At 50.4% G+C, this 25,958-nt stretch overlaps 1 protein-coding gene across 2 annotated transcripts in view; it reads left to right on the forward strand.

Annotated features, from left to right (window-relative positions):
* DNAH1 (dynein axonemal heavy chain 1) overlaps positions 1–25,958 on the forward strand; it is a 1,443,760-nt gene that overhangs the window by 845,659 nt on the left and 572,143 nt on the right. For both annotated transcript variants that reach the window (XM_078661462.1, XM_078661463.1), the window contains exon 44: positions 10,113–10,273. In XM_078661462.1, coding sequence (XP_078517588.1) covers positions 10,113–10,273 — 161 coding nt within the window. The remainder of the gene's footprint in view (positions 1–10,112; positions 10,274–25,958) is intronic.

Raw genomic sequence — 25,958 nt, forward strand, 5'->3', positions numbered from 1 at the left:
AAAGTGTTTGCAACCAAATACTATAACTAATACATCTAAACCATTCATTTTAACATGGTGTGTGCACAAATTGAAATCAGGGTTATCACATTTTCCGCCTGATCTGATAAGAAATCTAGAGTGTGAGTGTGAGTGTTAGTGTGTTTGTTCGTTCTTGAGACCTGGCTGTGCCCATTCTGGAGGAGGGGCAGTAATACCATCTTGCCCACTGGTCACACAGCTGCCAATCACAGTGCAGCAACGAGTTGCAGACCCTGGGTGTGTTTCGTAATTGAAGCATTCAGTCAATATTCCTTTGTATAATCTTATTTTCACATTTAAAGCAATAAGTGGGTGCTGAAGTTTTAATGTCTCAGCACCTTAATGTTGTGGATCCCCTTACATACTGGTTGGTAGGATACTATGACTCCTCTCTAAGTGGAAAAGCTGAGGTTTACCACTGCTGAGGGTCTTTAAGCGCATGCTGGATTATGTTGCACGGTTTGAACTAAAAGTCTCAGGCAGAAGAGTGAGTTATTGAAAGGAGTCACAAAGTGGATGCCCTGTTCCTGTGGTTCAGTTGCTCCGTACATGGTATCATAGTGTACAAGCTCAAAAGAAACACCAACACAGAGGCTTGGAAGGAAGATCTGGGCAAGTAATCCCATGCACTTTTACCAGTCTCATGCCTACTACCAGCAAACTAAGGCTTTCTGGTCTCCAGCTTCACCTAAAGGAGTACCAGTGAAATGGGTGACAAAAAGTCTGAGGTGACCAGGAGTTCTTCAGTTTGTGCTACAAAAAGGGATCGATGAACCAGAGAAGGTGCCTGTCTAGTGCTGTTCAGAACAGTTAAGGGGAGGAGGGGAAGATTGAGGACAATTTGATGGACAAAGAAAGAAAATGGTACCAAAGCAGAGATGTTTCAAATTAAAACCAATAAAAGAGATCATACTTTGATTCTTGGGGAGGACATCTAAATCCTCATAGGTCTTGTGTTTTTAGTCATCTTTGTAGAATGGAATACATTCATCAGTCCTGCTCCACAGCCTCTATTCTCTCCTCCGGTGCACCCCCTAATGCACACACAGCTCACACCACTTCGCCACACCTCACAGACCCCCTTCCCTGCATCTCAACACACAATCTGCCTCTGCCCCACAGCCTCTCGTCCCTCCTCCGCTGCTCCCCCTATCACGTACACAGCTCACACCACTTCGCCACACCTCACCTTCCCCCTTACACACAGCTCACATCACTTTGCCACACCTCACAGATCCCCTTGCCTGCAGCTCATCACAAATTCAGCCCCTGTTCCACAGCCTCTTGTCCCTCCTCCGCTGCTCCCTCCTAACGCACACACAGCTCATAACAACTACAAAAAATTTAAAAGATTTCCCGACCCATACGCATGCCACACACTGCTGCACGCCTCACACTGCTGCACGCCACACACTGCTGCACGCCACACACTGCTGCACGCCACACACTGCTGCATGCCACACACTGCTGCATGCCACACACTGCTGCACGCCACACACTGCTGCACGCCTCACACTGCTGCATGCCTCACACTGCTGCACGCCTCACACTGCTGCACACTACTGCATTACTCACACTGCCGCACGTCTCACACTGCCGCACGCCTCGCACTGCTGCATGCCTTGCAATGCTGTATGCCTCGCACTGCTGCACGCCTTGCACTGCTGCACGCCTCGCACTGCTGCACGCCTCGCACTGCTGCACGCCACCCACTGCTGCACGCCACCCACTGATGCACGCCACCCACTGCTGCACGCCACCCACTGCTGCACGCCACCCATTGTTGCACGCCACCCACTGTTGCACGCCACCCACTACCGCACGTCTCACACTGCCGCACGCCACACACTGCCGCACACCACACACTGCTGCACGTCTCACACTGCTGCACGCCTCACACTGCTGCACGCCACACAACGCCCACCACATCACTCAGGGACACCACCACATCACTCTTGGACACCACCACATCACTCTAGGACACCACCACATCACTTAGGGGCATCACTCAGGGACACCAGCACATCACTCAAGGACACCAGCACATCACTCAGGGACACCAGCACCTCACTCAGGGACACCAGCACACCACTCAGGGACACCAGCACATCACTCATGGAACACCACCACATCACTCTGGGACACCACCACATCACTCTGGGACACCACCACAGCACTCTGGGACAGCACCACATCACTCAGGAGCATCACCACATCACTCTGGGACACCACCACATCACTCTGGGACACCTCCACATCACTCTGGGACACCACCACATCACTCTGGGACACCACCACCACATCACTCTGGGACACCACCACCACATCACTCTGGGACACCACCACCACATCACTCTGGGACACCACCACATCACTCTGGGACACCACCACATCACTCTGGGCCACCACCACATCACTCTGGGCCACCACCACATCACTCTGGGCCACCACCACATCACTCTGGGACACCACCACATCACTCTGGGACACCACCACATCACTCTGGGACACCACCACATCACTCTGGGACACCACCACATCACTCTAATACACCACCACATCACTCTAATACACCACCACATCACTCAGCCCAACCACATCATCACTCAGCACCACAACAGTATCACTCAGCACCACAACAGCACTGTCCTTGCTTGCTACCAACAAGCATTGCCATAGCCAATAGGACTCGCATTAGTAAAGTGTAAGTTATTGGCTTTGTGAATAACAATGCTATTAATTTATATATTTTCAAAGCCAACACATATTAAAAAAAATTTAATTTACAATACCAATAGCTCACACTTTCCTAAAGCGAGACCTATTGCATTGCAAATGCTTGTTTTTACTGAAGTCTGTGCCAGCAGTGCTCTTTTAGATAAAAATAAATAAAAAGATAAACCTTACCAGCTCTCCCGGGTGTGTCCCACAACAGGCCACAGCTGCCCCTGGCATCGGATTCTTTTGATCTTTTCTCTGATATTGGAAGTGCCTCCGCTTGCCACCCCTAATCAGAAGCCGCTCAGCCCGAGGCACAGAGATCTTGCTGGTGAGTGGTCACACTGAAGAGAACCTCTAAGAATGTTCAGGTACATCTGTGTGTGAGTGCAGCAGATGTGTGACGGCTGGAAGAATGTCACTGTGGAGCTGTGAAGGCATGTGAGAGGCACTGAGAGCCGAATTTAGCGGAGCGGAACTCTGTGGAATCACACAGAGTTTTAATGCAACTCCACGTAGTTTCGCATAGTGCAACTCACCAAACTCCACCCACCCTTAAACAGAACTGGTGATATTTAGAATTTGGCTGATGTGGAATATCTGCCACAAATTGACAGTTGTTCAGACCACACTACGTAGAGCATATAGTCATGTATATACTTTAAATAGGAGTTATTTATACTTTGGTGAAGGTTGAACATCTACCAAAAATTGGTTGGTATCCTGCTCTCTCTAAGAGAAGTGTGTAGCCATATGCACACTATAAATGTGGCGGATGGGACAGCTGCCAATTTTGGGTTATGTCCCACATCGGCCAAATCCTAAAGAAACCCCAAGATTTTTAACTTGCCTCTAAAGAAAGTTTGTCAACATGGATTTTTTGAATAGACCCATAAGCAAACCTCTAATCTTACTTGTTTCAGGATAGTGCACTGTACTGTATATGTTAAATCTCCTGATTAAAGATGACACTAAAACGCTGACAGCGAACAAGGTATTCCTGCAATTTTCATTATTATGGGAACCAATTCAAAATCACTGCTACAGTGAGGTCGACATGCTGACAAAAGTGTTCAGATATCCTCTTCTTAAGAGTGAGAGATTTTCGCAATTTGTAAATCTACAGGTAATTCTCATATTGGAGAGCAGTTGCTATAAGTAATTATCATTTCTGATAGATACATCTGCCGTGTGGATTCCTCACCTTGTGAATACCCCCTTGCGTCAGCAACATTCGGAAATTCTTTTTTCGTAGCCTCGCGCCGACGTGGACTCCTGACGTCATAGAGACACGACCTCGCTCGCGACTCCGCTGACGTCACCGACGCCTATAATAGGCCCACGCCGGCGTGATGACATCAGTTCCCTTTTTTCCGCGTCGTCGACGCTAACGGTTATCGGGAATCTCTGTAGCCAACGGATACTTTGTTGTCTTTATTATTAACATTTTCTGCGTCTCTGTATCCTGTCTCTTCGACAATGTCTTCAAAAAAGACCGGCTTCAAGCCCTGCAGAGAATGCGGCAAAATGATGTCCATTACCGACCCACACAGCGACTGCATCTGGTGCTTGAGCTCGGACCATGATGTGGAGGACTGCTCTTCGTGTAAGAAAATGAACCCGAAGGCCCTGAGGGAGAGAGAGGCGAAGCTCCTGGTGGCTAAAATGAAAGCTGGAAAAGGAAAATCGTCGAAGTCTCGTTCTCGAAGGGCGAGGTCGAAGTCGAGATCGAGGTCCAGGTCTAGATCTAGAGGAAGGTCGTCTTCGAAGTCGGCTTCGGACCATGTTTCAAAGAAGAGGAAACATAAGAAGAGGAGACATGAGTCCCGACGTCGTTCTGGTAAGGAGTCGGGGTCGAGGTCGAGGTCACCGAAGGTTCGTTCGAAGGTGGTGACCATTGAAGTTTCGGATCCAGAACCTGAAGGTGAGGCTTCCCCTTCTGAGTCACGGGCGCCGTCTCCGGCTCCGTCTCCGACTCCGAATCCGGCTCCGAATCCATCTCCGGCGCCGTCCCCGGTCCGAGATGAGGAGGAGCCTCATGAGGATGAGGGTTCCGAGCCCTTAGGTGAGCCGAATCCGAACGCTCCTCGGGACAGGCCTGAAGGTTTTCATCCACCATTTCCTGCCCCAGGCCAGGACCCTTCTGCGTTTCTCAACGCGATGTATGGAGTCTTTTCGAGGTCGTGGTACCCCTCTGGTGCACCTTCGGGTCCCATGGGTCCTTTGGCTTTTAACTTAGGAGTCCCTCACTCCTACCCTCCGGCTCCGTTTATGCCTTACATGCCGGCTCCGACGCCGCCGTGGCATTTTCCGGCTCCACCGAAGCCGTCGACGCCGGTTCCGGCTTCGCCAGCTCCGGGTCGACCTAGAACACATCCCTCTGAACCTGCGGATTCGATCCCGACGTCGATTCCGAATCCGTCGGAGCCGATGGTGGATCCGAGGGCAAAACGGGTCAAGATGAGATCCAGAAGAGAGGCTCAGCGCCTTCTGGAGGAAAGGAGGTTTTTGGACTCACAATCTGACCTCGAGGAGGGTGAGTTGGATGAAGATACTTTTGAAGATTTGGCAGAAGCAGGAAGCCTGGATTTCTCTCCAGAGTGGGTGTTACCATCAGGTTCTAGTACTCCTTCTAAGGACATTCAACCCTATCATTTGATTATGAGAAAGGCTGCCAGTCTGCTTAAGTTGACTTTGCCTACAGCAGATTTCAAATCTAATATTCTGACTGAAGTACTCCATTCTCCGAGTTCAGTGGTGGAACCTCTTCTTCCTTTCAATGATGCTCTAACAGAGCCCATTCTGGAGGTGTGGAAAAAACCTTTGTCTGCTCCAGCTGTCTCTAAAAGTGTAGCCAGAAGATACAGGGTTGCCCCTGATGATCCTGCCTTTTTAACCTCTCACCCTTCACCGGAGAGTTTGGTCATTCAGGCTGCATGCTCCAAAAAGAACATTAGTGCTTTCCCTCAGGTTCCTTTTGAGAAGGAAGCAAAGAAGCAGGATCAGGTGGCAAAGAAGTCCTTCTCCTCTGCCAGTATGGCATTGAAGTCATCAAATGCCACTTGCTTGATGGGGAGATATTTACACGCTCTGATGGACTCTTTACATGTTCTGGTTCCAAAAGTTCCTGATGACAGCAGGAAGGATTTTGAGGAAGTCATCTCTGACGCTCAGGCAGCGGCTCGCCAGGTCATTCAGAGCGGTTTGGATACTGTAGACTCTGTGGCGCGCATTATGGGCACTGCTGTCGCTACTAGGAGGTCTGCCTGGTTGAAATCTTCTGACTTTTCGACTGATGTTCAGGCGACATTATTAGATCTTCCTTTCGATGGTTCAGGCCTTTTTGGGAAGAAGGCTGATGCGGCCCTTGAGAGGTTTAAAGATTGCAAGGCGACTGCTAAATCCCTGGGTCTCCAAATGAGAGGTTCTTCAACTGGCAGAAGATTCAGAGGTTTTGGCCGTCCTGCCTTTCGGAATTTCCGGCAAGGCCAGCAGCAGCAGCAGCAACAACAGCAGCAGCAAAACTCCTTATACAGGTCCTACAGGGGAAAGCAAAGAGTGCGTCCTCGTGGACGTCAGGTCTCTTCCTCCTCCACTTCCTCCAACCCTCCTGCCCCTGAGAAGCAGCCCTAGATCCGACATTCAGGATCATGTGGGTCCGGTTGGGGGCCGGCTTACCCATTTTCTACAGGATTGGGAATCGGTTACGTCAGATCTTTGGGTTCTCAATCTTGTAGAAAATGGGTATGCCCTTCCCTTTCGGGAATTCCCTCCCAATTTCCCTCCTTGCCAAGGGTATTGCTCCGAGGAGCATCTGTCTCTTCTGCAAGAGGAAGTTTTAACTCTGATAAGAAAGGGTGCGATAGAGGTGGTCCCAGAGCAGGAAAGGGGTCAGGGATGCTACTCCCGGTATTTCCTGATTCCGAAGAAGGATGGCAGGCTTCGTCCAATCCTGGATCTCAGGATCTTGAATCTCTATCTGAAACAGGAGAAATTCAAGATGCTCACCCTTGCTCAGGTTCTTCAAGCGCTGCAAGAAGAAGACTGGATGGTGTCACTCGACTTGCAGGATGCTTACTTTCACATCCCAATCCTGAAGTCGCACAGGAGGTATCTCCGTTTTACGGTGGGATCGCAGCACTACCAGTTTGCGGTCCTTCCGTTTGGACTTACTACTGCGCCTCGAGTCTTCACCAAGGTGATGGCAGTGGTGGCGGCACATCTCAGAAGGTCAGGGATTCCGGTATTCCCTTATTTAGACGACTGGCTGATCAAAGCGGAGTCGTCAGAGAGAGTGCTCCATCATTTGCGGGAGACAACCCAGTTGTTGTACAGGTTGGGTTTTTCAATAAATGTACCCAAGTCTCACCTGGTGCCCTCCCAGCGCAACCTGTTCATAGGTGCGGTACTGGACACAACCGTATGTCGTGCATTCCCTCCCCCTCAAAGGATTCGCGACATACGGGAGATGATTCCTTTGTTTTACAATGGAGCGGTCGTTCCAGTCCTGAAGGTCCTTCGCCTGCTCGGTCTGATGGCTTCATGCATTCTGTTGGTCAACCATGCACGCTGGCACATGAGGGCGCTCCAGTGGTGTCTCCGCAGGCAGTGGTATCAGCACAGCGGAGACCTCAGGGAGTCAGTGAGGATCTCCAGAGAAGCTGCAGCGGATCTGTCTTGGTGGGGCGTGGAAGGCAATCTGTCCCAAGGAAAGCCTTTTCAACTTCCCCCATCGGTGGCCACGGTGATAACGGATGCATCCACTCTCGGGTGGGGTGCTCATCTGGGGGATCTGGAGGTCAAAGGCCTTTGGTCTCCAGAGGAAAGGTTGCTTCACATCAACCTTCTAGAATTGCGGGCGATACGTTTGGCGCTCAAGGCCTTCCTCCCTTCCCTTCGCGGTCAGTCTGTTCAAGTCCTGACGGACAACACGACTGCGATGTGGTACATCAACAAGCAGGGAGGAGTAGGGTCGCAGTGTCTCTGCAGAGAGGCTCTGCGTCTCTGGTCCTGGGTTCAGGACCATCAGATTTGTCTGATGGCAAATCATCTGGCCGGTGTTCTGAACGTTCGTGCAGACAGTCTCAGTCGGCAGTTCTCTGCCGACCACGAGTGGAGGCTGCACCCGGAGGTGGTTCACGACATCTTTCAGATGTGGGGGACTCCTCGGGTGGACCTGTTTGCCACTCGCGAGAATGCGCACTGCCTGTCGTTCTGCAGTCTCCAGTATCCGATGCAAGGAGCCTTGGGGGACGCGTTTCAGTTGAGTTGGAAAGATCAACTCCTTTACGCGTTTCCCCCCATACCCTTGATTCCTCGGGTTCTGAGGAAGATTCGCCAAGACCGGGCCCAAGTCATATTGGTCGCTCCGGATTGGCCAAGAAGGGTGTGGTATACAGATCTACTCCACCTCTCCTCTCACCCGCCGCTCCGTCTCCCTCTCAGGGCAGACCTCCTCTCTCTGATGGAGGGGCAGGTTTTACACCCCCACCTCCAGACATTGCACCTTCATGCCTGGAGATTGAGCGGGGCAACCTGAATTCCTTTTCCCTCCCGCCTGACGTTGTGGATGTCATCTTGTCAGCCAGGCGTGACTCCACTAAGTCCATCTATTCTTATAGATGGGCGAAATTTGTCACGTGGTCTGGGGAAAGGTCTGTTGGTCCTTTGAGGGCCCATTTGTCTAATGTTCTACAATTTGCTCTTTCTTTGGCGCGGCAGGGTCTGGCGGTTGCCACGGTAAAGGGTTACCTGTCGGCGCTGTCGGCTTTTCTCTGCTTGCCTGACCAGCCCTCTCTTTTTAAGTCTCCTGTGGTCTTAAGGTTTTTGAAGGGTCTTACTAATATGTTCCCTCCTTCACCTTTCATTGTGCCTCAGTGGGATTTAAATCTTGTATTGACCTTTTTGATGGGGGCTCCCTTTGAGCCTCTCCACAAATGTCCCATGAGGCTTCTTACCCTTAAGACAGTCTTCTTGGTTGCAATAACCTCGGCAAGGAGGGTTAGTGAGCTTCAAGCTCTTAGCTCCAAGCCCCCATTCCTGACCATTCATGTTGATAGAATGGTTCTTAGGACCAGGGCTGCTTTTCTGCCTAAGGTGGTAACTCCCTTCCATCTAGGACAGTCCATTACCCTACCTACCTTCTATCCTCCCCCTCACCCTTCCAAGGAGGAGGAGAGACTGCACCGTCTGGACCCTAAGAGGGCGGTGTCCTTTTACTTGGACAGATCCAAGGACTTTCGCTTGGAAGACCAGCTCTTCGTTGGATTTGCTGGCTGCAAGAAAGGAAGGGCGGTCCATAAAAGGACTTTATCGAGATGGATCGTCCTCTGCATAAAGATCTGCTACTCTTTGGCCGGTAAGGAACCACCAGAGGGTATAAGGGCTCATTCAACTAGAGCTAAGTCTTCAACCTCAGCATTGGCTAGAGGTGTGCCTGTGGAGGATATTTGTAGGGCGGCGACTTGGTCTTCCCTCCACACTTTCGCGAAGCATTACTGCTTGGATTCCGAAGTGAGGAGGGACGGCCATTTTGCGCGCTCTGTCCTTCAGGATTTCCTGGTTTAGAAGAGTGGACACCCTCCTCCGGGAGTGGGGACTGCTGTGGGACTCTATTCACAAGGTGAGGAATCCACACGGCAGATGTATCTATCAGAAGAACAAGTTACTTACCTTCGGTAACGCTTTTTCTGGTAGATACTATATCTGCCTGTGGATTCCTCACCGACCCACCCGCCTCCCCGTTGTCCACTCTTCTATGCCAGAGTTACTGTAGTGTAATATATATATATATTTTATTGTCAAGGAAATGTTTCAGTTGCTTTCCTGCTTTTGCTTAACACTGTGTGTTTTGCCTTGAGTACTGTGTACTGTGTATACTTGTATATTTCTACTGTCATTGGTCCGTCCGTGTGCCTCGATGGCACGGAAAAAAGGGCGGAACTTATGTCATCACGCCGGCGTGGGCCTATTATAGGCGTCGGTGACGTCAGCGGAGTCGCGAGCGAGGTCGTGTCTCTATGACGTCAGGAGTCCACGTCGGCGCGAGGCTACGAAAAAAGAATTTCCGAATGTTGCTGACGCAAGGGGGTATTCACAAGGTGAGGAATCCACAGGCAGATATAGTTTCTACCAGAAAAAGCGTTACCGAAGGTAAGTAACTTGTTCTTTACTTGCTCTCCCACAGTGCATGTGAATATGTAGATGATGGAATACCAACATTTGAGAGCTAGTACTTGAAGCTTTATATCATTGCTCCCTCCAATGCCTTCTTACGTTCATGCTTTGTGTCCCATCATGACCATGTCTCCCCTCTTGTTTCTGTATATGCAATTCATATTCTCATTGAGGGTTTTATTTACATTGTATACCAGGTTCTATGCATTGGTCCCACTGGCACTGGAAAAACTCTCACCATCTCAGACAAGCTGCTGGAAAACCTACCCATCGAGTACATCCCCAATTTCCTGATGTTCTCAGCACGGACCTCTGCCAATCAGACACAAGACCTCATCGACAGTAAACTTGACAAAAGGCAAGTCTAAAAAGAGCTTGGAGGTGGGGATTTGTAAATACCTTAGTGAAAGGAAAATAAGAGATAATAAAGGTGCAGTATATTAAGTGGAGAAAATTATGAGAGTGTGAAGAGAGGTCAGTAAAAAAATATTCCGCAAGCATGTGCCATAATAAAGAAAATGGACAGAATGCCAAAGATGAGATTAGGCAATCCTCAGTAAACAACTGCCCCATAAAATAAATCTGCTTTGAACCTTAACTTAGAATTTAAATTGGGTAGAAATGATGAAGGAAGAAAGCTAAAAGTTCAGTTCCAATGATTTAGGCGTATATGAACAGAATGAAAATGTTCAAAATCTTCTCATGTACTGTGACATTATCCTAGATCACATCTGCGTCTTAGACATCTTACAGCTGTGCCGCTAGGAGAGGTTATGGAATTCAAATATGCATTTTTTTTGTGATGTTAGTCCCACCTCAAAATAGATAGAGACTTGTTGTATTAATAAGGGTTATATCTCCTATGCACCAATATACAACAAATGGTAATGAAATGGTGGCATGTAACAAGGCATACAAAACAATGGTATATAAGAGAATTGGTCAGTCATTACTTCTGCTGGAGATGCGCAATGTGTGTTCACGTCGAGACTTCATGTTCACCTGCGGTAAGACTGCTGCAACCCTTATCCACTCCAACTCAACCCTAGAACATGGTCTCAGTGGGCTTTATTGTCGAGCTAACTTCTTCGAATAGATATGATATATCGTCATTACTGGCGGTGGTGGATTATATCATGAAAATAGAACACTTCATTCCGGTAAAAAAATACCTACAGCTGTAGAACTTACAGGAATCGTTTTGGTCCAAATCTTTAATTTACACAGGCTGTCTGATATCATTGTCACTGACAGGGAAACACAGTTCACTGTTCTCTTCTTGAAATAACTGATGAAAATAGCATACGTTAAACATTTTAAATTCACCAGTTTCCTTTCACAAATGATGGACAAATTGAGTGGCTAAGCCACTCTATAGGACGGACATTACTTCAGGTATCATCAAAATGCTTGGTACCAATAGATTATGCTTGCAGATTTGTATATAACTCATGATATTCTTAATTGGGAATATCTCCCTTCTATTGCTCCTATGGATTTCATCCTCTGTTATTGATCTGCTACATCAGATTCACATTCCGGAACTTTTTCATCAGTATCTCTGTGCGCCGGGGTACGGCTACTCAGTGACGTCATCTCCGGATATGAAATCAGTGCAGACATACACGTCTCCTCTGGCGTGCGGACATCAGTTTCTTCTTTTCCGCACTGTAACGTGGATCCAGAGAAGTGGTTCCATGTCGTTTTTTGCTGCCCTACTTTGACACCTCGTGTTGGTGGAATAGTGTGCCTGTCTGATGTCGACAGGTTTCAAACCTTGTGGGTCTTGTAACCAACATATGTCGGTGACAGACCTGCGCAAAATTTCTATATAGTGTTTAGGTGAACACCACGACGCCGAGGCTTATGGTTCCTGCCAGAACTTAAAACCGAAGTCGTTGAAGGAGAGGCTTTTGAAACTGATGGCGACATGTGTATCGAGATCATCAGAGGTTTCACAGCCTCGATCTTCATTGTCCCAGGAATAGCTTTTGCTTGGACAATCTAGGAGCCGAAGCCTGTCTAGAGCTCATCGTTCTCCAGGGGAGTCAAAAGGTAAGTGGCAGTTGAAGTCGCATTCTCGGACTTCACTGCATGGAGACTCTGTCTCCCAGGGCTCCTCCCGATCAACGGTTGAGGAAGCCATACTCGACTCGGCACCGCGTCTCCCTGTGTTTCGGGGATCCAGGGCGTCAATGGTTCAGATGAGGGAATATTATGATTCCTTACACCTCATCTTTGGGACCCCATCCCCATCTGGAGTGCCTAAAGGCCCCAAGGAGGGGAGTGGGGCACCGTCTGAAGAATTTTCCTTGGTAATGGTTGGGCCATCGGAGTCGATGGAGCGGCGTCGGCTGACATCAACTGACACCGCTTTGGTGCAGGCTCACAGTCCTGGGATCTTTGCCATCAGCGCCATTCATTGACCAACCGACTCCAACATTGACGCTGGCAGTGCCGGTCAAAGACGCCTCTCCTCCCCCTATCGATGTCGTGACTGCGCTGCTTCGGCATCGTACGACGTTGTGGCGGATTCGCCTACGCAGCCTAAGGGGACTGTAAAGTTTGTAGCCCCTCTTTATGAAGAGGTGTCAGGAGGTCCACCTGGGGCAGGACTTTTTAGGCCCATTTCAGACACCAATGTGTTTCAGGTGGAGGAGAGCTGGCTAACCGTTCTTGGTGAGGCTAGTGGAGTGGACTCTTCACCAACATCTGGGTTACTCTCTCCCCCTAGTCTTGCCATGGAGGCAAGTTCCTCCTTTGCAGACATGTTGCGGTAAGTGGATGCAGTTTTAGATTCATCACTGCCCACGGTGCAGAGGTCTACAGACCCTTTGTTTGAGGTCCTTTACCTGGGGCAAACAGGACAAGAACCTGTTCTAGTGAGGCCCTATTTGATATTTTATTAGGTGCCTGTGCTTAGGCTGATTCAGGGGTGAAAGTGGACCGTGATGCTTCGGGAAGCTATTCACCCGCACATGGGGACCATGTCTGTTTGCATGGGTATCCATTCACTAGTGGCCTGGTAACTCAGGCTGCAACGTCTTCTCAGGACATAGATTCTACTCCTAAGACTAAAGTGGGTAAGGATGCTAGGGGTTGTGATGCTTGTGGTAGGCTTAGGTTTGCCTCAGCCAGCTCAGCATTGAGAGCCACCAACACTTCTTGTGTGCTGGGGATCTTCTCCTATGCTTTATGGGATTCTTTACAGAACATGCTCCCATCTCTTCCGGATAACCTCCGTGCTGAGGTTGGCAACCTGGTTAGGGATGGTCAGCAAGCTGCAAGGCTTGCTATAAGGTGTAATGACAGAAACAGTGGTTCCTGTGGACAAATGCAAATAATAAACAATCATTGGCACAATGGACATAAACAAGGGTAAGGTGGATGTCAGAGAGAGATAAGACCATATACTGCGGGATATTTGTAAATTCAAAAGTTTATATACATACATCTTCACATTTATTATGAAAAAAAGTGCATGATGTCTCCAATGAACATGGAACCTACATAACAGTTTGTGACATTCTGTGACATTAAAAAATGGTTTCCAAAGTTACAAAGTCGACCATAACAATGATATCAGATGATTACAGCCTTCTAATACAGTAATAGGGGCTGGTAAAGATTTTGCTTTGCGTTTGTAGACGACGTTTCGACCCCGCCAATAATAAGGGGTCTCTTCAGGACTTTTCAATGTCTATACACTATGTTCCCTGCTTCCATGTAAATAGGGTGTCCCTTGTTTCCTTTACATTGCTGTAAGGTGTGGCATGGACACAAAAGACTCGGTGGGTCGAGCCATGGCATCAGCAGTGGCACTAAGTTACCAGTCTTGGTTTTCAGAGGCTGTCTAGTCGGCTTTGGCTGACTTACCATTTGACGGTGCACACCTTTTTTGGAGATCAGGCAGATGCTGCGTTAAGACACTTTCAAGGAATACGGAGAACTACAGAGTCATAGTCCTGTGTTTCTTTCACTGTGTTATTTTCTTATACCTAGGTAGGGATTATGTTTTTGTTAGGCAAGGTGTAGCCTTATTAGGATGTTGTACATGTCCAGTTTTGGTTACCAGTACTACCTCATGTATTCTTTTTACTTGTGTATTGATTTAAAGGTCTGAGGGAGGTTCCCTTAGTTATCCAGTATTGGGGTATCTTTCATAGATTCACATGCCTGAATCATTCCCCGTCGTCGTAGTGGGAGTCCCACGCTACATAAATAACAAAGTAGTAAATAGTAAATAGTATATTTCCATAGGCTATTATGGTGGTAACTATGAACTCTATAGCCTATTAGTCTCCTTTTGCAAAAAGGACCAAACTGAAAACACAACCAATCAGCAGCTAGCACCCTCTAGAACCTTCCCAAGAGAGGCTGAATCCCTCAGATTTTCCAGCACATGTGTAGTTAGTACTGTATCGTAGAGGTGCCTCTCCGGGGAGGAGGGTGGGTTGCATGTGAATCTATGAAAGATACCAATACTGGATAACTGCAGTTACAGGTATGTAACTTTTTTCTTTCCTTGGCTCTGAGGATACATGGTCCTGTCTGATCGGCATTACCTGTCTTCTGGAGTGTATGCACCTATTATTTTCTTCATTCCTCAATTCATAAGGAATCATCACTGCTGTATTCTTGTGGTGTCAGTTATTTAGGATTCCCTTTGGTAAGCACCTTTTTTTTCTGGCAAGTCACCTACGGTGTTGTGTTGATGGCAGAGTACACCTTTTTCTCTCCGGGTTGCGTATTTTTGCTGAACCTCTCATTTCAGAGTGTTTTTTGATATACGGTGTATACATGATAGAACGGGCTGCTGTTTCATATGTTGTCTTGTATCACAGGTGTTGTGTGTGCCTGTTGTACAAGGATTTATTTCATGAGGTATTGGGGAACTGCGCTTTTAGGTGCGTTACCCTTTTTTCAATATTATTGAAAAAGCACTTTTGGAGCTGGCATCTCAGTTCTAGTTAGTTCTTATGTATACAGATTATACATGACTGTAATAGATGTGTTGCACATATTTGTTTAAAAAAAAAAACAAGGAATAAAAGAAAGCTATTTTAATCAAAGAGGTGGTTGATTCTCTTTTTCTAGCTTGTGTTAGTGTTTGAGCTTATTCAGAGCTCAAAATTGTGTTCAGTTTGTCAGACTATGACACTGAAGACTGCAAGGAGGCAAGCTTAATACTTTTTTGTGTACTGGCAGTAGTTATTGGCCAGTGAGCTCCTGCGAATTGCCGAGTCAACCAGAGTGTAAATGATTTATAGCAAGGAGGTGTTGCAGTTCGTCTTTCCCTTACGGTAAATGAGTTCTGAAAGTCCTGTTTTGGGACTTTATCAGGAGAGTTCTTTTTCTGATTCGTTATTGTCGTGATCAATGCAGATTATAGAAATATTATTGTGCATTTGACCCTTTTTGGTCATTGAGTTTTCATACCCTTATAGGGTACAGGGGTTATTGTCTGTCATCCAATGGATGGTTCTCCAGGGTTTTTTTCAACTGTTTTTCCTTCTAGGGCCGATTCTCTCGGGCCTGTAAGTTTTTTTTTTTAATTTAGCTTGGTTAGATGTTGCAATAACATCTATTTCCAAATGTGTGTGGTGTTGGACCCGGCCTCATGGCGTGGTCCTACCCCTCCCGCATGGCGGGCCCAGGACGACATCAGCCCTCCTCCGGACCTCGGGCGGCCCCTTCGGCCCGACCCGGCACACCCCAATGCCACAGATCCGGCTACCATCCCGGACCCCCATCACCGGCCTGGCTCCAGCCTAGGCCCCTCACAACCTAAGCACGAGGCCGTGCCCGACTCCATCTTGGGCCCACCACGTCACGACCACGTGGCCTCAGCCCCAGCCTCGGCCCCGGCGAAGCCCAGACCTCGAGGCACCAAGATCCACCCAGGTGGTCGAGTGGCCACTCGACAGATCCCGGAGGGAGAGGAGTTTCGATGGCCCTCCAGCCGCCCCGGACGCCTGGTATCGATCGCCCCCCGGCCTCCCTGGGCGCTGGCTCCACCCCCCTGCTGGGTGTCTGGACACCATCATCCCGGCCCTTCTGACCCCCAGGCGAGAGGGTCCGGACATCAAAGGACTCCAGTCCTATATCTGGGCCAGCCCCGGAGTGGGACGCCAGTTGTATCCTGGACTGGAAGCCCTGCTGACGCTGTCACGGCCGACACAAGACAAACTCATCCTTCCTGTAACCCGAAGCCTATCTGAGAGCCTGCTGGCGCTGCCGCGGCCTACCTTGCTGAACCATCTGAGAGCCTGCTGGCGCTGCCGCGGCCTACCTTGCTGAACCATCTGAGAGCCTGCTGGCGCTGCCGCGGCCTACCTTGCTGAACCATCTGAGAGCCTGCTGGCGCTGCCGCGGCCTACCTTGCTGAACCATCGGAGAGCCTGCTGGCGCTGCCGCGGCCTACCTTGCTGAACCATCTGAGAGCCTGCTGGCGCTGCCGCGGCCTACCTTGCTAAGTCATCTGAGAACCTGCTGGCGCTGCCGCGGCTCGACATCACGGTACCCCCGGCTCGAGGATTGAGAGCTGTGCGTAGGGTACCCCTTCCTCCGTCCGGAACTCGACTGTCCCGCTACCTACCCCCCTTGTTGTCCGAGACTTTACGGATCCCTCGATCCAGCTGTATATACTGCCAAGAACCCGCATCCTTTTATTACCTATAAAACTTGAGAACTTGCCCTCCTGTGTGGTGTCCGTTTGTAGTGTTGTGAGTACTCTGCTGTACGATCCTAGGAGAGGGCCCTCATTCAGGAGGCCTCTCGGTAACGCTCGGCTACTTCTCAAAGGAGAGGTGGACCTAGGGGTGGTCAGTCAGACATCTTCTGCCTCCCCCGGGGTCGCCTTTCTAACATTGGTGGCAAGCGGTGGGATCCGAGCCACGCAGATAGTACAGAGAGTGATTCACCCGCTACCCAGACAAACCCACTGCAACCATGAGCACAGAATTCCAGAAAGAGAAAATGGAAGACTACAGTCACAAGGAGTTAAAGCAATTCTGCAAAAACCTAGGCATCGCTACCACTGGCTTAAGCACCAAAGAAGATTTTAAATCGGCCCTGCAGGCCTGGGTGGACGCCGGCGAGGCGCCACCTCCGAGTGAAGATAACCCGAGCCCGAACGGAGGCCCGGAGGCTGAGGTGAACCCGGCGGGAGGGAGACCCGCAAACCCAGACACGGGCCTCTCCCACGGAGACGCCCGAGAACGAGAGAGGGTCCGGCTCCACGAGTTGGATTTGGCCCGACTCCGACAAGAAGGAGAACTCCAACTGGCAGAAAAGAAGCTAGCCCTTGAGGAGAAGAAACTCCTGCTCGAGCACGAGCGCGTCCTCAAAGAATTGGAACTTAAAGCCAAGGCAAACGAGACAGCCACCTCCGGGGGTAAGACCCCAACCCCCCGGTGGACACGAAGGTGCACATACCCAAAGATGTCATCAAGGAGTACTATAAGAACGATGACATCCAACAGTGGTTCAAAGCCTACGAGGTCGCCATGGCCGCCCATCGAGTACCCCTCAGGGACTGGGGCGCCGGCCTGTGGGGGAAGTTTATCAAGTAGCCAAGATGTTGGCCCTGGGGGTAGTCGAACCCTCCAACAGTCCCTGGGCCAGTCCCGTTGTCCTGGTCCCCAAAGCTGCCTCCCCCGGAACAGCTCCCGAACTCCGGTTCTGTGTTGACTACCGGGGACTGAATGCAGTCACCAGGACCGACGCCCATCCCATCCCCAGGGCGGATGAACTGATCGATCGCCTAGGGGCCGCCAAATACCTCAGCACCTTTGATCTCACGGCGGGGTATTGGCAGATCGGCCTTACCCTCGGCGCACAAGAGCGATCGGCCTTCTCGACACCAGATGGCCACTATCACTTCAAAGTGATGCCCTTCGGCATGAAAAATGCGCCGGCCACCTTCCAGAGACTAGTGAACCAGGTGCTGGCCGGACTAGAGGAATACAGCGCCGCCTATCTAGATGACATTGCGGTGTACAGCCTTCACTGGGATGAGCACCTGTCCCACCTCGGGAAGGTCCTGACGGCCCTCCGGCGGGCCGGACTAACCATCAAAGCCAGCAAGTGCCAGATAGGCCAAGGGTCCGTGACCTATCTGGGACACCAAGTGGGGAGCGGCCAAGTGGCTCCCCTCCAACCCAAGATAGACGCCATCCGGGCCTGGGAGCCCCCGATCACCCAGACCGCCGTCCGAGCCTTCCTGGGGCTCACCGGATACTATCGGCGGTTTATAAAAGACTACGGGAGCATTTTGGGGCCCCTCACGGAACTGACCTCCAAGAAATTACCCCAGAAGGTGCACTGGACTCCTGCGTGCCAAACAGCCTTTGAGACTTTAAAGACGGCCATGTGCACCGCCCCTGTGCTCCAGGCCCCCGACTACAGCAGAGAGTTTGTAGTCCAAACCGACGCCTCGGAACACGGCATCGGGGCGGTCCTGTCCCAAGTGGGCCCCGAAGGAATCGACCGGCCGGTGGCCTTCATCAGCAGACGCCTCCTGGCAAGAGAACAGCGGTGGAGTACCATCGAGCGGGAAGCCTTTGCCGTGGTGTGGGCACTCAAGAAGCTCCGGCCCTACCTCTTCGGCACCCACTTCCGAGTCCAGACCGACCACCAGCCCCTGCGGTGGTCGATGCAGATGCGGGGAGAAAACCCGAAACTGCTGCGCTGGTCCATTTCTCTGCAAGGGATGGACTTCACCGTGGAGCATCGCCCCGGCAACGACCACGCCAATGCCGACGGCCTGTCCAGATTCTTCCGCCTCGGCGAGGAGAATCCCCAAGAAGATGGGTGACTCTCCCCTGCCTTCAGCTGGGGGGGACGCGTGTTGGACCCGGCCTCATGGCGTGGTCCTACCCCTCCCGCATGGCGGGCCCAGGATGACATCAGCCCTCCTCCGGACCTCGGGCGGCCCCTTCGGCCCGACCCGGCACACGCCAACGCCACAGATCCGGCTACCATCCCGGACCCCCATCACCGGCCTGGCTCCAGCCTAGGCCCCTCACAACCTAAGCACGAGGCCGTGCCCGACTCCATCTTGGGCCCACCACGTCATGACCACGTGGCCTCAGCCCCAGCCTCGGCCCCAGCGAAGCCCAGACCTCGAGGCACCAAGATCCACCCAGGTGGTCGAGTGGCCACTCGACAGATCCCGGAGGGAGAGGAGTTTCGATGGCCCTCCAGCCGCCCCGGACGCCTGGTATCGATCGCCCCCCAGCCTCCCTGGGCGCTGGCTCCACCCCCCTGCTGGGTGTCTGGACACCATCATCCCGGCCCTTCTGACCCCCAGGCGAGAGGGTCCGGACATCAAAGGACTCCAGTCCTATATCTGGGCCAGCCCCGGAGTGGGACGCCAGTTGTATCCTGGACTGGAAGCCCTGCTGACGCTGTCACGGCCGACACCAGACGAACTCATCCTTCCTGTAACCCGAAGCCTATCTGAGAGCCTGCTGGCGCTGCCGCGGCCTACCTTGCTGAACCATCAGAGAGCCTGCTGGCGCTGCCGCGGCCTACCTTGTTGAACCATCTGAGAGCCTGCTGGCGCTGCCGCGGCCTACCTTGCTGAACCATCTGAGAGCCTGCTGGCGCTGCCGCGGCCTACCTTGCTGAACCATCTGAGAGCCTGCTGGCGCTGCCGCGGCCTACCTTGCTGAACCATCGGAGAGCCTGCTGGCGCTGCCGCGGCCTACCTTGCTGAACCATCTGAGAGCCTGCTGGCGCTGCCGCGGCCTACCTTGCTAAGTCATCTGAGAACCTGCTGGCGCTGCCGCGGCTCGACATCACGGTACCCCCCGGCTCGAGGATTGAGAGCTGTGCGTAGGGTACCCCTTCCTCCGTCCGGAACTCGACTGTCCCGCTACCTACCCCCCTTGTTGTCCGAGACTTTACGGATCCCTCGATCCAGCTGTATATACTGCCAAGAACCCGCATCCTTTTATTACCTATAAAACTTGAGAACTTGCCCTCCTGTGTGGTGTCCGTTTGTAGTGTTGTGAGTACTCTGCTTTACGATCCTAGGAGAGGGCCCTCATTCAGGAGGCCTCTCGGTAACGCTCGGCTACTTCTCAAAGGAGAGGTGGACCTAGGGGTGGTCAGTCAGACATCTTCTGCCTCCCCCGGGGTCGCCTTTCTAACATGTGGTTGGTAGAGTGGGGGTGTGTTGTCTCTTTTTCTCTGGATGACACACCAGTTAGTAGAATTAATTTGTTCTTGCTCTTTCTTTATTTTTGTTCTTTCTATGAAAGTCTTCTTGGTATCATCATAACTTGACATTGGTACTGTCAATATATCACGTAATGGTGTGATTTAACACACAACATGGTGTTGTTGTTGTAGGTTTCATTTGGCTATAGCCATGCCGTTCATTACCACTGGAATGGTTTATAGAGTGTATATTCTCTTTCCTCAAATGAGGTTGTTCACCAGGGCATAGAGTTTCATGTAGCCCTGTGTTTCATTACTTTTATTGGTTTTTTTTCTTTAAGATTCATGTTTGGTATCCATATACCATTTGATATTTCTTCTTTATTGATGTTTCACAGTTTATTTGGTTTTTTTGCACACCGTGTCCACAACCAGTTTCTGTATTTGCTCTTTGTTCTGGCGCAGAAGGTTTCACAGACGAAACAGACGTCCGTGCACCGGAGGGGACTTGTATGGCTCCACTGACGTCATATCCGGAGACAACATCACTGCGGAGCCGTACAATGCCATCCCCGTGGCGCGTAGAGGTACTGCTGAAAAATTTCCGAATCCAGACTGGTGCCTGGGAAGAATTCAAAGTTAAGGAATCTGCTGCTAGACTGTGTCTCTACCAGATATAGCGTTACCGAAGGTAAGTAACTTTTACTTTGTGGTTTGTGATACACCCAGGCATCTTCTCTCTCATTTGCATCCTAGGCTTTTGTCTGGTCTGGTTTGCATTTACATTTTGGGACTTCCTCCTGGTATCCAGGTCTTTAGGGGATTTGTCGCAAAAACAACCTCCATTGCCCCTTTTAGCACAGATCTCTGACTAGGTCCATCTCAAGGATGATTAGGAGAGGGGAAGACATCTGTAAGGGAGCTACTTACCCTAAGGCATGCCACTTAGCTATTTAAAACGAGCATAATTAAGGAAATGAAGCAGCAAGGAGACCCAATTTCGTCAGTGTTGTTCTAAGTAAGGGCCGCTCCAGCAAGTCAAACACCTCTCTGCATTGAACAAGGCCACTACTGCCGGGGTGGTTGGGGACACCTTGTTCAGCACCACAAAGATTGTCCATAGATTGAGGGAACAGGATCTATGGGGGATGAAGTCAAACTGCACAGGAGTGTCAGTATCCTGGCGAGGACCTTGGCAAAAATGTTGTTATTTAGATTGAGGACAGAGAGTGAACGGTAGGAGGTGTATACGTGTAGATCTTTGCCAGGTTTCAAGAGTAGTGTTAGTATCGTCTCTCTGAGTGTTGGCAATAGAGAGGCCGTGTTCAGGGACCCTGTGTGCATTGCTAAAAGATGCTGGGCTAATAAATGTATATGCCTTGTAGAAAGCTCCGTTGAGACCATCAAGGCCAAGGGCATTAGAGCCGTCCAAAGCGCCCACAGCCTGTAGGATTACCCTACTCATTATAGGTTCAGCTAAGAAGCAGCGCTTGTCCGTAAATCACACACACCATCGCAACCTCCGCGAGATAGTTTGCAATCTTCAGACTGCAGGCTGGAGGAGCGAGAGGTGTATAAGTATGCATGATAATTTCAGAACTCAGTCAATATGCCCTAATTGTTTGTAACGCTGTTCCCGGCAGCCGTGAAAAGTTCAGTGACATATCCGCTAAGGTGATTAGGGCAGAGAAACCATGCAGGAGTATAGCCCAGTCTCTCCCCCTTCCAGTTGCGCCATGCTGTTGCATGTTTCCCCATGTATGCTATTTCTCTGTTTGCCAGATCGCAGAATTTGGTCATCAGAGCTGAGCGTCTAGGAAGCCAGGGGGAGAGAAATAGGGGTGTCTGTCCGATTGAGAATCAGCTTGTTCAACATCTTGTATGATGCACAATCAATATGCAATGTGAAACCAACAAAAATAGAACATAGTAGTTCCGGAGCCCCACCCTCAGCAGACCAGAAGGCATCCAGTGAATCCCTAACATGAAAAACAATAAACTAAAGAACCCCATAGACCAAGTCGGTATCCACAACTGGGGGAGGCAACTCATTGGTTGGTATGGACCACATAATGAAGATACCTGAAAGAGAAAATGAGGATCACAAATTGAATCATAACAATACTATGCATCAAGAATATGGAAACAGCAATAGCTGATAGGACAACTATATATTGTCAATAGCAAAGGAGGTTGCCCATGAAGAGGACAGTCATCAATAGGGAAGACTACACGAGAAACAGTGTCAAACAAGGGAGGATTGCCCTGTAGAAAGTGGTGTGCTAGAACGATCCGGTGTGAAACGTCTGCAGTTGGACATTAGCGTGGCTTATTGTTTGCAGAAGTCAATCGCCTCCATCGGATCAAAAAAGCAAGGTTTTCCATTGACCTCCACACCTAGTTTTGCCGGGTAGAGCATGGCATATTTGAGGCCCAACTTGCGTAGCAAGTTTTTGGTGTTGGTGTGCTTACATTGTGCTTCCTGCATAGTGAGGGTGAAGTCAGAAAAGAATGAGATAGAGGAGCCTTGATATTGCAAGGGGCCTTGCTCAAGGGGAAAGCTGAGAATAGTGTCTTTGTCCCGGTAGTTGAGGAGGCATGTGAGTAATGGCCGTGGAGGAGCACCCACGGGTGGTCACGGGAATAGGGTACTGTGTGCATGATCCACCAAAAACATGGGTGTGAAACTGCTGCAGTCAAAGAGTTCCCTAAGTAGTTGTTCCACTTATGTATCTGGACACCCCATTTTAGCCGTCTCAGCAATGCTCAGTATGTAAATATTGTTTCTACAGGACCTTGCCTCAAAGTCTTCCTTTTTTATAGCCACTGTTTTCAGTAGGCATTCCAGCTTTTCCAGAGATTTCAGTGTGCCGTTCTTCAGAACTATCTCACCTGGTGGTTTGACAGTCCAGATGTTCCCCCATGCGGTCAGTTAGGCTGGTGAGGGTGTCAAAATGGGCGTCAATAGAGTGAAACCCAGCCCTGTTCTCTGCCATTGTATCAGCTGCACCACCTGTAATGTCAGAGTTTGCCTCTCTGTCCTTTGGATCATCAGTGTCCGAATGGGAGTCTTGGTGGCATGTAGGTTTAGATTGAACAAAGAGCAATTTACTCTGTTTGGTGTCTCCTTGGTCCATTATGAGGGGTTAGAAATGAGAGCAGAGAGAATGCTGGCGGGTAGATTCGAAGGTGCGTTGGTACCGTGCGTCTCCACCCGGCCAATGCAAGGTTCCAATTAGCCCCACAGTGAAATCGCAATTGGAATGAGGCAGCAGAAACAATCCGAGGCACAACAAGTAACGTCCATTTGGTACTTAGCGGCATGGGTGCCTAAAAGCTCAGAAGGCAAGGATGGAGATGCAAGTCCCAAAAGAACGTCAGCTAGGGCTGTCGAATGGGACCATTACCCAGGCTGTGTGTGAGTAGTACCCGCACAGATATACCATGGGTATCTCCCAACATAACAAACAAGCTCCACTTGGTATCAGAATTGGGCAGGTACTGGTGTTGGTCATGCCTGCCCAGTGTCAGCCTCTCGTGGGTGTTCAGGAGAAATAGGCATAGGCAGAGTAAAATGTGTGGCTTGCTAAGTGAGCCAATGCGTTGTCAATTACTGGTTGAGGAAAGCAGTTTCCTGAGGCAGAAGCAGTAGCAAAGGGGCAGGCCAGCTAAAGCTCCATGGCAGTATCTGAACATCATCGGAGGAGGATAGGGACCAGCTAGGGCGCAGGCGAAAGCTCCAGACTAGCAGGTGCAGAGCACCAAAGGCTCAGCTGCAAAGTGTCAGGGGCCGGGGGGAAGTAACCCGACCCAGCGTTATGCGCAGCGATGGAGTTCCCATCCACTTGAGTGCACCGCTCACTCACCGGACACTGTACGGGTGAAGCTGGGGCCTCCAGTAGTCATGACACCGTGCCTGTGTGAGGGGTAGATGGCTGGTAGGTGACGACGTGTCTGCCCCCACAAGCCAGCCCAGGAGACAGGGTGTTGCAGTGGTGAGTGCAAAAGTCCACCCCAATCCACAGTATACAGGGAAAGTGTGACTCGAGGCTCCTGAAATACTTGGTAATCTTGGCCTACAGCTCGTCCGTGGGCCCTGTCACATCGAGGCTTCCAAGGTGAAGCTGGTTAGTGCATGTCTCCCTTGAGGATATTGGGCATGCAGGAGATCCAGTCAGCAGGAAAGCGGTCCCCAGTTGTCCCGCCACCATCAAGGGCAGAATCGATGTCACAGATGCAGTTAGATGCCTTAGGGGAGGTGACCCCTATGCATATTTGTGGGGCACGACCGTCGGAGCTTCACAGGTGAGTGTTCATCTTGGTGGATGCAGCAGCCACGCCCCCTCCACCCCCCCATATTTCCAACAGGAAGTCTACAAGCAAGGTTCTAGAAGATTCATTCCATGATCATCTTTAAAGTACTTCTAACCATGAATTGTCAGTATATGCTGAATGTTCACTCGTCCATGCCCAGTGACTTATAGAGTGAATATTGCATGAATGAGCAGGAAAGACCACTCAACCCTTTGCTTGTTCATTGTTAATAAGGTTAGAACTGTTCCTAACCCATTCATACTGCCCTCTTTTTTTCCTTCAGCTTATTCCATTGCTGTAGCATTCTGATAGATACATCTGCCGTGTGGATTCCTCACCTTGTGAATATCCCCTTGCATCAGCAACATTCGAAAATTCTTTTTGTAGCCTCGCGCCGACGTGGATTCGGACGTCACAGAGACACGACATCGCTCGCGACTCCGCTGACGTCACCGACGCCTATAACAGGCCCACGCCGGCGTGATGACATCAGTTCCCTTTTTTCCGCGTCGTCGACGCTAACGGTTTCGGGATACTCTGTAGCTTTACTGGTTACTTTGTTACTTTTTTTCTTAGATTCTCCATTCTCTGCTCTTTTTCTTCGATTGTCATGTCGGCAAAGAAAACAGGTTTTAAGCCTTGTAGAGAATGTGGAAAGATGATGTCCGTTACGGACCCACACCAAGACTGCATTTGGTGTCTGAGCTCTGACCATGACGTGGATGGGTGTTCGTCGTGTCAGAAAATGAATCCGAAGGCTCTACGAGAAAGGGAGTCAAAACTTCTTGTGGCTAAGCTGAAGGCGAGTAAAGTTAGAAGGTCTTCAAAACACTCGAAGAGATCGAAGTCGAGGTCCAGGTCGAGATCTCGTGAGGCGTCGGTCTCGAAGTCATCATCTGATCATGCTTCCGGCTCTCGTAGAAAACATAAGAAGAGGAGACATGAGTCCCGACGTCATTCGGATGATAGGTCTGGCTCAAGATCGAAGTCTCCAAAGAAAGTGAAGTCGAAGGTAATTCCTCCACAAGTGTCGGATCAGGAAGGTGAGGCCTCACCTTCGGAGTCGATAGTCCATTCTCCGACTCCGGTTCCGGATCCGACTCCGGCTCCGTCTCCGGCTCCATCTTCGAATCCTGAGGACGCCGATGGAGTTCCTGTTGAAGAGGAGACTTCGAATCCTGTTAATTTAACAGATTCTAATCTGCCTCGAGGTCAACCTGAGCATCCACCATTTCCAGCTCCAGGTCAGGACCCTTCTGCGTTTCTAAACGCAATGTATGGTGTTTTCTCAAGATCATGGCACCCCTCTGGAGCACCTTCGGGTCCCATGGGTCCAATGGCTTTTAATTTGGGTGTACCTCACTCATATGCTCTGGCACCTTTCATGCCATATATGCCAGCCCCGACCCCGTTGTGGCAGTACCAGGCTCCACCGAGGTCAACGCCTATATCGACGCCGGCTCGACCGAAGTCGACGACTCCGGCTCCGGCGTCGCCGGCTCCAAGCAAGTCTATGGAACATCCTTCCAAGCCTTCGGATTCGATTCCGACGTCGGCTCCGG

This window comes from Lissotriton helveticus, chromosome 9, assembly GCF_964261635.1.
Source record: "Lissotriton helveticus chromosome 9, aLisHel1.1, whole genome shotgun sequence".
Classification (NCBI taxonomy): Eukaryota; Metazoa; Chordata; class Amphibia; order Caudata; family Salamandridae; genus Lissotriton; species Lissotriton helveticus.